Source organism: Medicago truncatula, chromosome 3 (genome assembly GCF_003473485.1).
Source record: "Medicago truncatula cultivar Jemalong A17 chromosome 3, MtrunA17r5.0-ANR, whole genome shotgun sequence".
NCBI classification, from domain to species: Eukaryota; Viridiplantae; Streptophyta; class Magnoliopsida; order Fabales; family Fabaceae; genus Medicago; species Medicago truncatula.
This window is the reverse complement of record NC_053044.1, coordinates 38,871,102-38,883,781: the sequence shown is the minus strand read 5'-3', so window position 1 is coordinate 38,883,781 and position 12,680 is coordinate 38,871,102. Positions and strand designations below refer to the sequence as shown.

General features: G+C 34.0%; 1 protein-coding gene across 3 annotated transcripts; it reads right to left on the bottom strand.

Moving 5' to 3' along the window:
• Window positions 1–3,557: 3,557 nt before the first annotated feature.
• Window positions 3,558–10,718, bottom strand: LOC25489571 (betaine aldehyde dehydrogenase 1, chloroplastic). 3 transcript variants are annotated; one of them, XR_005645207.1, is made up of 16 exons: window positions 10,539–10,718; window positions 10,270–10,412; window positions 9,647–9,727; window positions 9,408–9,556; window positions 9,199–9,291; window positions 8,993–9,116; window positions 8,771–8,836; window positions 8,622–8,688; window positions 8,370–8,446; window positions 8,030–8,143; window positions 7,399–7,476; window positions 7,163–7,314; window positions 7,009–7,069; window positions 6,812–6,918; window positions 6,547–6,694; window positions 3,558–3,625 (listed from the first exon to the last, which is right to left on the bottom strand). XR_005645207.1 is itself a non-coding variant. In XM_013605596.3 (15 exons), exons 1-15 carry the CDS (start codon window positions 10,645–10,647, stop codon window positions 6,604–6,606), a joined length of 1,512 nt encoding a protein of 503 aa, XP_013461050.1. In that variant the 5' UTR covers window positions 10,648–10,718; the 3' UTR covers window positions 6,298–6,603. The 3 variants fall into 3 exon arrangements, 1 of the variants encoding a protein (XP_013461050.1); XR_005645206.1 differs by lacking the exon at window positions 3,558–3,625 and adding an exon at window positions 6,083–6,272; XM_013605596.3 differs by lacking the exon at window positions 3,558–3,625 and having other exon boundaries at window positions 6,298–6,694.
• Between the last annotated feature and the right edge of the window lie 1,962 nt (window positions 10,719–12,680).

Genomic DNA, 12,680 nt, shown 5'->3' with positions numbered 1-12,680 from the left:
CAACAAAATGTAGTTAAGAGGGAAGACTCCACTCCACTCAACTCTTAAGGTGGCTGCCAACTAGAATCCTTTGCAGAAATTATTCATCGACAAAAGTGATGGATACTCCACATCAATAACACAGTTACTGCATGCATTTTAGGCAAGCTTTCAGAAACATTAATGTGACCAACACAAATAAAAGAACTCAAGCAATTAGACTACAAGGTTTTACTTTCTTGCAGATGAAGGAACATTTTCCCCTAAGGTGGATTTTCCTCGGTTCAGAAAGCTTCCATTGGGCACAAGATAATCCTTAATCCCCCCATATTGCTTTTGATCTTGCCTCTGTTTACATCGGTTAGAAAGTGCACCGTATAATATCTTGCAAGTGACAAAATACCAATAATCATCTTAATTTCAATGTCACACTTGGCTTCAGGGCCAATTTCTCCTTTTCATTATGTTAATTCAATCATAATTTCATAGAAGTTGAGTTCGAACTAACAAGGCATAATGCATTAGGTGAAATTTGCAATGAAACCGCCCCTATGATGAAGACAAGAAAAGGAAAGAGCAATAATTTGTTTCCTAGTGCTGCACAAGATCAAGGGGGAAAGAATAATCATTTTTACCTGCTAGCAATCACATCCAATAATTTCAGCGAGATATAAAGGCAAAATAAAATAGTGCACTCATTAGCAATTTTAAACTACTCTAGTGTTAGTGCAACATCAACTTTAAACAATATAGTCAAAAAATATCAGTGACGTGGACCAGATTTTCTTAATTTTTCAATATCATTTTCTTTGATTTCTTTGATGGTGGTCTGACTTTGAACCCCAAACCTTACATATATTATGTATTGTCATTACCAACTGAGCTAAACTCACGATGATACTATCATTTTCTCTCTAATTGGATCTCTAAATTATAAATATAATAAACATTTCTTAAAGTAAATAAAAGCTGTCAATTTAATCCTTAAAGTGTATAAAATTTTGTCAAATTAGTTCTTAATATTTTAATAACAAAGATTAAATCGACAAATTTTATATACTTTAAAAACAATTTATTATATTTTTTTAATAGGCCAATAATAGTATATTAATTATTATGTTAGATTTTTTTTATCTTTGTTTGTGTTTGAACTTTGTATCTTTAACTCCTTAAATCCCTTAAATCAAATAAGTTGATATGGATTATTTATTATATTTATATAGTTTAAAGACTAAATTGAAAAGATGAGGTTAGTTAAAAGACTAAATTCATAGTTTATTCATTAAACAATTATTAGATCCCCAAGATCCAAAAATTTCAAAGTAATCACCCACGAACCAATTGTTTTTGTTTTGTTATCTTCTTTTCAGCTTCATGTGTGCATCGAATGTATTTAATTCTTCAAAGTACATAAGACATGTGTTTGAGACCTCAAGTTTAGTTGCACTACCTAAAAAGATTGATACTTGATAAAGTCGTTAATACCACCACTTCAGTAAGCAACCAGATCACTTTATGCCTCATATTCACTGTTTTAATTATATTAAATCATTTTATTTTGAAGGAGGAGCTATAGAAATTTAAGGCAAAGGTTACACGTAAAACAAGTCCAAAAAATAAATCCGTGTGCCTGGAAGCGGTTTCATAAATTGATTGTGGTTCTTTCAAAAAAAATAAAATTGATTGTGGTCACTATCTTTGAAGGATCTGTCGAATAATCCGCGCCATGTGATGCCTTGCTTGAGTAGATTTCAAATCTAGAGAAAAGCAAACTGTTCTCTGATCATGAAATTAATGCGCAATTTTGTGATATTTTTGTTTCATTTTAACTCTTTAGTTTTTAAAGAAAACGGTTATTGATAATATGAAGTTTGATCGAGAAGTATGTAAAATCTAATCAGTAATTATTTCGGTTGGAATTTAAACTCTAATTCTTTCGAATGATAAGTTCTTAATTGAAGTTCATTAACATTTGAGTAAAAACCAATTGGTTATCCCAACTTAGCAATATAGTTTTGCATAAAGATGGTAGAAAAAAATGCTGTTGAGTAGCTGAAAATTTCTTTCTTCTTGAATAAGCAAGGAACATGGGATTACCATACGTGACACTAGATAACAGAGCGTTCATTTTTAGTGGGGACCTAAAAGTCCATAGTTGTACCACACTTATAATTATAATAAATGAATGCATTTGACTTTAAGGTAGCTAATTAATGAACTTGTGAATAGAGGGCTGATACTGGTTCAGATATCTATAAATACCAATGATAATTCTATGGTATTTGGTAGATTATTGTAAAATAATAAGGAAATGCATGTGATGTATTATTATTGATACATGTAAGTAACTGCAGAAAGGTAACCAACCTTTAGGAGTTAGAGAGCCTAGTCTCTCCCAAACCAACCCACGAAGCCTGGATACGAGATACGATACGGATATGATACTGCACCGATACGTTGATATGGGAAAATTTTAAAAATTAAGATACGATACGGCTGGGATACGTTAATAAAAAAATTATATAATTAAATGTATAATATAATTATAATCTTTTTTTAATATGCAAATATATTAACAAACACAAGAAACTAGACTCGTAGCACATTAACATAAATATAAATAATATTGACGATTAAGAGAATGATGATTAGTCAATTACATACGTAAAATATACCAAAAAGAGCACCAGTGTCATATCAATGTTATACTATATCCAAAAGGAACATTGTTAATGTTATACTATATCGATCCAAAAAAGAAGCACTATATCCAAAGTGGAAGGCGACCATTTTAGAAAAAAAAGTTGAAACCCTAATTTTTTAAAATGGGGAAGATGAAATTGTTTCTGTGGTATGGTGTGGATCGTACTCGCACCAAAGAAAGATAAAGGAAATGTATATATATTATAGTAATATAATGTTTTTATTCTTCTTATTTTTTACAAAAAAAAGCACATAAATCAAAATAATATAAAAAAACACAAGTATCCGTGCGTATCGGGATGTATCGGAAAATTATTTTCTTAAAAAATAAAATTTAATATTTGGATACTCTCCCGATACGTATCGGGAAGTATCGGGCAGGTATCGGTGCAGGATACGCAGGGGATACGGTACGTCATCCATTTTGAAGTATCGGGGCTTCACAACAACCCACATACAAAATATCCAATGCCCACCCTTTTCCTCTACATCTTTATTTATAGGACAAATTCTATGGTACATCCAATATATTGGAACGTACCGGTACACTCACTCGTTAAATTAATGGTTAAATGAGTTGTTTTTTGAAGAAAAATATTATTTTCTATCATTTATTTTATAATAACTAAATCTTATTCATCAAAAGTGTTAACGTTTGTTTTTTTTTGAATTTTTAGCACTCATAATTGAGAATATTGATTATATTTTACGATAATATATAAAAAAATTACTATGATTCTTATAAACAATGAACTGATGTTTTTTTCTTATGAATGATGTTCTATAAAATATAAATATTGATAAATAATTATTTATTTCATAAAAAACGATCGTTAATTTATAAAATTATGAAGAAAGAGTATCGGTACACCTCATTTTGTAAATGTACCGTAAAAATATCCTATTTATAGTAGTAACTCACTGTAGCAGTTACATAGAAGTTCTGCAGATAACAGTTACTATGTAACAATTACTAATTGATATATTAAATAAACAACTAATATTTTATAACTTATGCACTTAGGAGTCCTATATCTAACAATACTCCCCCCCTAAAGATTCACCTTGTCCTCAAGTTGAAGGATAACATAAGTGTCCACCAGGATCCCATAACTTGAAGTAGAGTGACAAAGTACTACCGACCACTAGAAAAACAGCCGTGTCCTCAAGGTTGAGATGAGAGAATTGGTTTGAGTACATTTTGTCATAGAGAAGCCTTGACACAAGTAGCTTGCAAGTCACCCAAGCAATTGAACATGAACAATTTCAGCAAGACAACTGTTGCTACAGCACAAAGTAAGGCGACAACTAGGACAATGGCGATGAGACATTGAATTTCCTGATAAATGAATTCCCCAAAAACTCTCATTGTGCTGTAGTGTTTGAAAACCGAGTCATTTCCTCCAGGATCCCATTGATGGGAGCCGGACAAGCCCATTTCAAGTGATCGAGTCATCCACACAATTAAACTCCCATTGTAATTGGTTGACAACCGACAACTAATGTATTTCACATGCCAAGGGCCTAATACATCATCAATCAAAGCCATCACCACCATTGAAGAGATCTCAATATTAAGAGTAGATGACAATGATAATTCCCTTTCCACTTCCATGTTCCTTCTGCTTATAAAAAGAATTACGCGTGTCTTCAAAAATATAGATAAAACCACTTTGTTGTACTTAGTAACTCCTTCACCTTTCACTGGGATAAACTTATCAGCAATCAGATATGGGCTGCTCCAATGACCTTGAGATGGAATTCCTGTTTGATCTAATAGTGTGCTTGAGAATATTTGTACGTATGTTATCCTTTAAGAGCCCCTTCATCAATAGCATCTTTATGACTGAAGGATGAATCACCAATGATTGTCTCAAAAGGTTTGATGCAAAAACCTCTAAATGACAACCATAGGGTTGTCTATGTTTTATGCTATTTTTGGAATCTGCTGACTCTACATTGCTCCACCTTTTAATTTCTCTCACCCACTTACTAGAATTGTTTTGTGCCTGACCCACTAGGTTTATTGTTAGATCCAACATACAACCTGACCAATCTGTTCCACTGTTTTTCTCCTTCTTGTTTGTATCATCTACTATAGCCACCCACTTTTTCATAATCCAATGGCTATCATTAAATTGAACCGAACCTAGTAACTCTATTCCTGTCCACATTTCTAATACCTTCCATACCAAACAAAAAATAACTTGGGTCTGATACATTAGATTAAAAGAGATACCAACCTTAACAATTGACCATGTTATCCTTTTGACCTCACAATCCTTCCCAACTGAAGCGACGTTGAAATGTAACCGTTCAGTTGCAAGTGCGTTGCTCGTCGTTGGTAGCGGTCGAACCACTGCAAGTTGGTTGATGTCAGGCGGTTCCGGCCATTTCAGCGGCGGTGGTATGTGCTGAGTATTAATTGTTGGCTCTTTCCCTTCCTCCTTGGATCGGGGCCTGTCTCTTGTTGCATATGAAGACAACCAATCTTGTGGTTTGGGTGGCGGTTCTCTCTGTTGGAGATCTGTTGCAGGTTGACTAGAGTCTAGCGACTCTGGTGGTGGTGATTGTGATGAAGGCGGATCTGGTGTCTCCGGTGGAGGGTGCAGATCGGGAACAATCCTTCTCTCCTTCTCACATATTTGTGTCTTAGTTGCTGCATCGATGATTGTCTAAAACACTACCACCGATTCATGATTCATTGTGACCTGCAGATTTTTGTACCATGCATTTTGTGAATGGCGTCACATGAAATTCCTGATGTGATTGCTCTAGTGGTGGTTCGATGACGCTCAAACTAAGCAGCGATCCAAAGTTTGTCTCCTTACCAACCTCCTTTGACTCGTCATGGTTTGCTGTGTTCTCATTCAGAACGTACTCATGGCTTTCTTGCTCCTCACCTTCTGCAGACTCAAGCATATCCCATATATAGGTCTCATCCATCTTAAGTTGGAAATTGTTGAAGAGCCCCTGTATTGCTTAAAATTTATAGAAAACACCTATGAGAAGCTACGTTCCGATAGGGTTTGCAAGCAAAAAAAAACACGTACTTTGTAGTTACATTCCGATAGGTTGAGCAATTTCGGGCAGTACAATGAGACCCTCATTTGTTTGGGAGTTTCTATATTGTCTATTAGGTCTTGATCCATTGGACATTCTTGTCAATGTGATTTTTTTTGTTTTCTCGAACAAACACTAAATTTGTATGCATAGCATGAACTTCAAATTCGTTAATACCAAGACTGTATACTGAAGGCTATCTTTTCATGAAAAACACAAGTAGACGATGACCCTGACAATGATCTTTTGATAAAAAAATAAGCAAGCAGTTGTAGCCAAGAATGATAAACAAATTAAACATAAATAATGGAAGGAAGGTTTTATTGAAAAAAAGTGATTGAAGAAAGTACGTACATACATTTATTTATTAGGTATTTTAATAATTATCACTGTGTTACAACAGAGATGTGGATTATGAACCTCTGTTTGTTTTCACGTCAAAGAGGCAGTAGATGTGTGTTTCTTCAGAAGCTACTGTTACCAGCTTCTTGTTTCTACGGCAAAAAGGATCCCAAACGCGCGGTTGCCTAAACCAAACACACAACCAAACACTCTAGAAGTAACTTATATGATTTAATAATCAAGTACTAACACGTTAATAGGTGACTTGCTACGGTGCTACCTAGCATTTCAGTTTCTATACTTATTGCACTCTTCTCAAACTATATCAAATCATAACATCAACGAAAGCAACATGGCCCTATTTCACAACAATATTGTCTGCATATTATTATACGTAACATAGTACAATATGTTCCAACAACTTAAGATAATAATAACTTGGTGTCAACCACATCACACCTTATTCGATGCCAGACTTCAGAAATCAAATCTATCATCACTTTACATGGTTAACTATCACAGCTTTGAAGGAGATTGATACCAGCCCCACTGTTCATTAGATATGTATCTGGTAACTTGCTTCACACTCAAGTAGTTATCAAGTCCCCTGAATGACAAACAACGACAAAATTTCAGACTCTAATTCTCAGATTTTCATATTTGAGAATATTAGAGGGGGAATTAAAGGTATTTTGGAGATTTTAAGAAACAAGATTAGTCATACCATTCTCCTAATTCACGACCAAAACCGCTACGTTTAATGCCTCCCCATGGAGCTTGAATGAAGCTTGGTTGAGCACAATTGATCCATACAATTCCAGCTTGAAGAGCCTGCAGAATAATCAATATAAGTAAGTATTTAAACCAAATAAATCATTTTTTATTTATTTTTTATTTTATGATAGTATGGATTAGTCTCACCTTAGATACGCGCTCACATTTTTCTAAATCGTTTGACATTACAGCAGACCCCAAGCCATAGCTGTGAAATATCAAATTTTTGGCTTTGACATCAATCCACAAGGGAAGAAAAAAGTGGTTTAGAAATGAAATTAATATCAGTTCATCAACTCACTGAGTGTCATTCGCTAGATCAATTGCTTCTTCCTCAGTGCTAAATGTTTTTACAGAGAGCACAGGACCAAAAACTTCTTCTCTCCAAATTTGCATCGAGGTAGTCACATCGGTTACGATGGTTGGTTCAACAAAGTATCCCTTTTTCAAATGCTGCCGTCGAATTTTGAGACATTAATTCTCATGAAAAATGCAGAAAAACAGAAGCGAACACACATACTCAGGGTATACTCATACCTCTGGGCGACGCCCACCAGTCAAAATTGTTGCACCTTCACTCTTAGCCGTTGAGATAAAATTTAACACTTTCTTATACTGAATCATATGTAACCCAAATATTAGATGTTGTATTGTCTTGGTTCAAAGCAAATAAATGCTGAATCAATCTTAATGTTTTTAAATTGCATGGTCAGAAAGAAAGCTAAATCATGGTAACTACGCAAAACTTTGTATCACTACACATTGCATGCAACTTGGATCATAATCACTGATATCACACTATTACACGTTTTCATTTTGGATAACAGAGAAAGCCTTGGAACAAAACAAACACAAGACAAATACAGTAAGTCCATGCTAGCAGTAGATTTTTCGGATTATGTATCAACTGAATGTTTTAACCAAACTAAAGCCATTGATTAAAAACGTCCTTTTGCATATAGATACGATAACGACAACAAACAACGTCTTAAACCAAAAATCTTATGAGAGTAAATGGAACAAGGTTTCTTTGCATATAGATACGATAAGTAAGACTCAATTGCCGCTTTCAATCTCTCCACCAATAACTAATGTATGATTTTAACAGCAAGTGGTAAGTTAAGCACATATCTGGTGTATATACAGAAGTGATAGACAGCAAACATACCTGTGCTTCACTGACAATAGGGCCTAGCCTGCAACCTTTTTCCAACGGATCCGAAATTTTTATGTTTTCAGCCCATTTCACAAGTTTACTCACAAATTCTACGGCTATGCTTTCCTGGAACAGTATAAGTGCTTCACTTTATCATTTTATTTATTTATTTTTTAAATCAAAGCCAATAATAGAATTGGTAAAAGGTTTTCAGACACATGTTACTTCTAGCACAGTCAAAGGAAATCTGGACCTTCCGATTTATACAAAAAGAAAAGTTACAAATTCATTTTTATGAACATGAACATGTACTATTGATGAAATGGGGAATTTGAGTCTCTATTAAACTTACATGCACAATAAGGCGAGATGTTGCACTGCATATCTGACCATTTGTAAAGAAGCAGCCAAAGATGGTCCATTCAGCAACTGTTTAATAATGGAGAACAAATCAATAAACTATAAACAGCATATGAGCAAATGTTTTGGATCACACCAATACGCCATAGGTTACGGATACCCAAAATTCACATTGCAAGAAATTAAAATATTGTTCATAAAATGTGATTCCACAAATTAGACATATTTGAGAAGGCACACCAACCCTTATCAAGATCAACATCCTCAAAAACAACTATCGGGCTCTTTCCACCAAGCTCTAGTGAAACAGGCTGCAAACAAGAAAACACAATTTGATATTGCATGAATTCATTGAAATGACAGTAATTTGTAGATAATCATGCTTAAAAATACCTTGATTAGCTGTGCCGCAGCTGTCATAATCTTACTCCCAGTTGCAGAGCTACCGGTAAAGGAAATCTATCGAATAATGCGCACAATGGTACAATATCTTAGAAAGCTTAAAGACAACATGATAACAACACTTGCGAGATAATATAGACCAAGATCTAGCTTCTTATAGTTTTGATTCCATTAATTAATGACTAAAATAATTTGAAATATCAAAGTTCAAACCTTATCAACATCGGGATGGGATGCCAAAGAAGCACCGGCTTCATGGCCTAATCCAGTAACAATATTAAAAACACCAGGAGGAAGGCCAACTTCTTTGCATATTTCGCCCAACTCCAAACAGGTCCTAAAATTGTAAACGATAAGACAAAACGATAAATAAACGTAACAGATTGTACTCTAGTTTGTAATAATTGATGAGAACATACACAGATGCCAATTCAGACGGCTTCAATATTGCAGCACAACCAGCAGCCAGAGCTGGAGCAATTTTCCAAGTCGCCATTAAGAGAGGATAGTTCCTATATATAATAAAATCAGTTACATCATTTAATGAGTCTACCAAATAGATCATCAAACCAGATAGTTTCATTGAAAAAGAATTCATAAACAACAAGTTGAAGAAAAAAGCAGATACCATGGAGTAATTAATGCAACAACACCAATAGGCTCCTTCAGAACATGGCTCTTAAAGGTATCCATAGGAAGGGATACAGGAGCCTTTTGCTTTGCATCTAACCCTTCAGCAAGCCCAGCATAGTACTCAAAACAACTAATAACATCATCCTATATAATCAAACCAGAGCAGAGTCCAAGTAAGCAAAAAAGAAAAAAAAGAAGTAAGGCAACATGTTTTTCCAGTCGAATAATAATTACCAGATCCGCTAGTGCTTCATCCAGTGGCTTTCCACAATCAATTGATTCAAGCTTGCCTAGTTCATTCTTTTTCTCAGTTATCTGTGAGAATGGAAAAGAAAAAGGACAACCAATCAGGTCTGAAGACATACACAACTACATTAATCAAACAGTAAATAAAATAACTAACTAGCAACAGTTTTAGTCCTGAAATTGTAAGCATCCCATAACATGGTCCCTCAAATGAACAAAATTCTGAAGTGATCTTAGAAATTTAAAATCATCGATCCCACAAGTCTTTTTCGTTAGTCAATTTAGTTACTGAAATTATCTCGAACGGACTAACGTGATCTACTTTTTATTTCAAGACTCATCTATTACATGAGTCTTTTTCCTTAGTCAATTTAGTTACTGAAATTGTCTGGAATGGACCAATGTGATCTACGATTTCCAATTTCATAGACTATTTTGGAATTTTATTAATTTCAAGACCAAATTGTGCAACATTCAATTTCATAGACGATTCAGTTATAATCTTATACTTTTTATTTTGACAAAATTACAATCTTATACTTAAAAAAATAGAATAAAGTTTATTAGTCCCTTTAATCCATCAAGAGCAAAACTAGAAAAGAAATTAGAACCTTTGAAGCGATTGCTCGAAGATAGCCAGCACGAACAGAACCAGAAGCAGTGGACCAATCTTTACCTTTGTTCCTTGAAATGGCTCTTTTAGCAGCATCAACAGCAAGGTCAACATCTTCCTTAGTAGCAGCTGGTATATCCCCTGCATTTGTGTCAACCATTCATATAATGCCACAACATAGAAGTAGTTATTATCATATCATACTTGATAAAAGACCAGAAACATTAAAAACTAACAAGACAAGATGACAGGGACTAAACAAAGGACCTATGATGTTTTCATTGGAGGGATTGATTATTGGAATCCTTTTGTTGAGGATAGGAGCTCTCCACTCTCCATCTATGAATAATTCTCTACTTGCTACTGTTGTCGCCATTTTCTCCTCTCTGTCACGCACTGTTAGCTTGTGCCTTGTGTATCTTTTTTCAAAGATTGGATCAATAATGATTCATGCTATAATGATAATATTATTAATAACGTTGGTGGTACGTCACGTTAACTGTTTTTATTTTTTCATTTCTTTTTCTTTCTTTTTTCTTTGAAAATATTTTTAGTAAGTTTCTATTCAATATGTATAAACAATACTGTGTTAAAAGAATAGGTGTCCATGTATGATTAGGACAACTCTCACTTTGGGTTCCCTTTGGCCACTTTGACATGGTTGGAGAAGTCGGTAGTCAGCATAGCAATGACTCACTCCGGGCTTGTTCTACAGCCATTAAAAGAATGGTGTTCGAACTCTGAATTCCCCACTTCTTCACACATAATGCGTGTGAATCTAGTCACTAGGCTACAAAAAAAATAAAAAAGGATGATGTCCGAGTTTAACTCAGTTTCTATTGATATTATATATTATATGCAGGGTGTTGAGGTTCAAACCCTAAACACCTCATTTATTCTTTTTAAAAGGAGAACTTTTAATCATTAGATTATTTGAAAAAAAACACAAATATCTCGTAAACGTAGCTCATTTAATATGACATTTCATAATATAGTAAGGGTTTGGCTCAAACTCCATATGTTCTAGGCTTGTAGGCTGATGATATATTTGCTAAAGAATTTTACCTAACTTTTCACATATACAGATAGATATACTTCCAATTGTGTTCCTTTAATTTTCACCCGTTCATCTTATAGTTTTCTTTTATTTATTTATTTATTTATTTTTTCTTTTTATTTTTTATTTTAAAAGATTTTATAGCTTCTTTATGCTATGTAGTTTAATTATAAGAATATAATTAGAGTAAGTTGACACCTCAAAACAATTTTACACATGCAACCAATAGAAACACTAAAAATTGCCACATCAATTAATAATTTTTAACGAAAACGAAAAAACATAAACAACTTAACTAATTATAAAGCATTAGTAACTAACATACAACTAAACCCTAAACCCTTGGGAAGGGTTCTCTACGTCACATTTATAATTAATTACAGAGAGCACTTGAGTATTGAGAAGACAGCTGGAGCGACATAGAGGACAATTAGGTTGTTTAGGAAGCCAATCTTGAATGCAACGGAGATGGAAACTCTGGGAACAAAGAGGGAGCGTTCCAATGGTATCATTGTCTTCAAATTCATTCAAGCAAATAACACAATCACGTTGAAATTCTTCTTGTGCATATTTAGCGTTGTAGACGGAGGAGAGGATGACGGCGGTGTTTATAACGGACTCGTCTAAGTTGTGAATGACGTGCGTGCGCCTGGCCTCCACCATTGTTCCATGGCGAGTTGTACACCAATATTTGATGCTTAAGAAGAGGATTTTCATCAGGATCTTCACCAGAACCACCCCTACGAAGAGCATGGGAAAAAAAATAAAAGGATTCATAATTAATGAAGGAGATGAGGCGTGATGGTGATACTGTTCCATGTGCGGCTGAGTTGGAGCTATGGTCGTCATGGGAGGGGGAGAATAGGGAAAGGATCGCATTACGTGCGATGTAATTTTTGTTACTGAGAGAGAGAGGGAGAGGGGACTAATATATATTTTTTGGTGAGTCTGTTAGTTTATATTTCTAAAAACCTACCCTTTTCTTGTCAAATAAGAAAAGAGCCTTCTAGTGACCAAAAAAAAAAAAAAGCCATCTTTAAAAAAAATATAAAAATAAGAAAAGAGCCTTGAATATAAATGTTTTTTGGCTTCAAACTAACCATGATTATCTATTTCAATGACATCAATAATATAACAAAAAAATATAATCTTAATTCTAATTTTTTTAATGACACTAACAACAATCTTTACTATAGAAAAAATTGTTTAAGGGTATAATTTGGATAATGAAAATTAAGTATAAATATACTCATCATATATTCATATTGTGTTTGTTACACTTTTATTTTAATATTTGAACTTACTTTTATTTATTTGTTATATGTGCTATTTGTAATGAAAGTTGAAGGTAA

Coding starts and splice junctions, on each gene's coding strand:
- LOC25489571 (XM_013605596.3), bottom strand. CDS start 10,647: ATGGCGACAACAGTAGCAAGTAGAGAATTATTCATAGATGGAGAGTGG. Junction 7,315..7,398: donor CTGGTGGGCGTCGCCCAGAG/GTATGAGTATAC, acceptor ATTCGACGGCAG/CATTTGAAAAAGGGATACTT. Junction 6,919..7,008: donor AATGTGAGCGCGTATCTAAG/GTGAGACTAATC, acceptor ATTATTCTGCAG/GCTCTTCAAGCTGGAATTGT.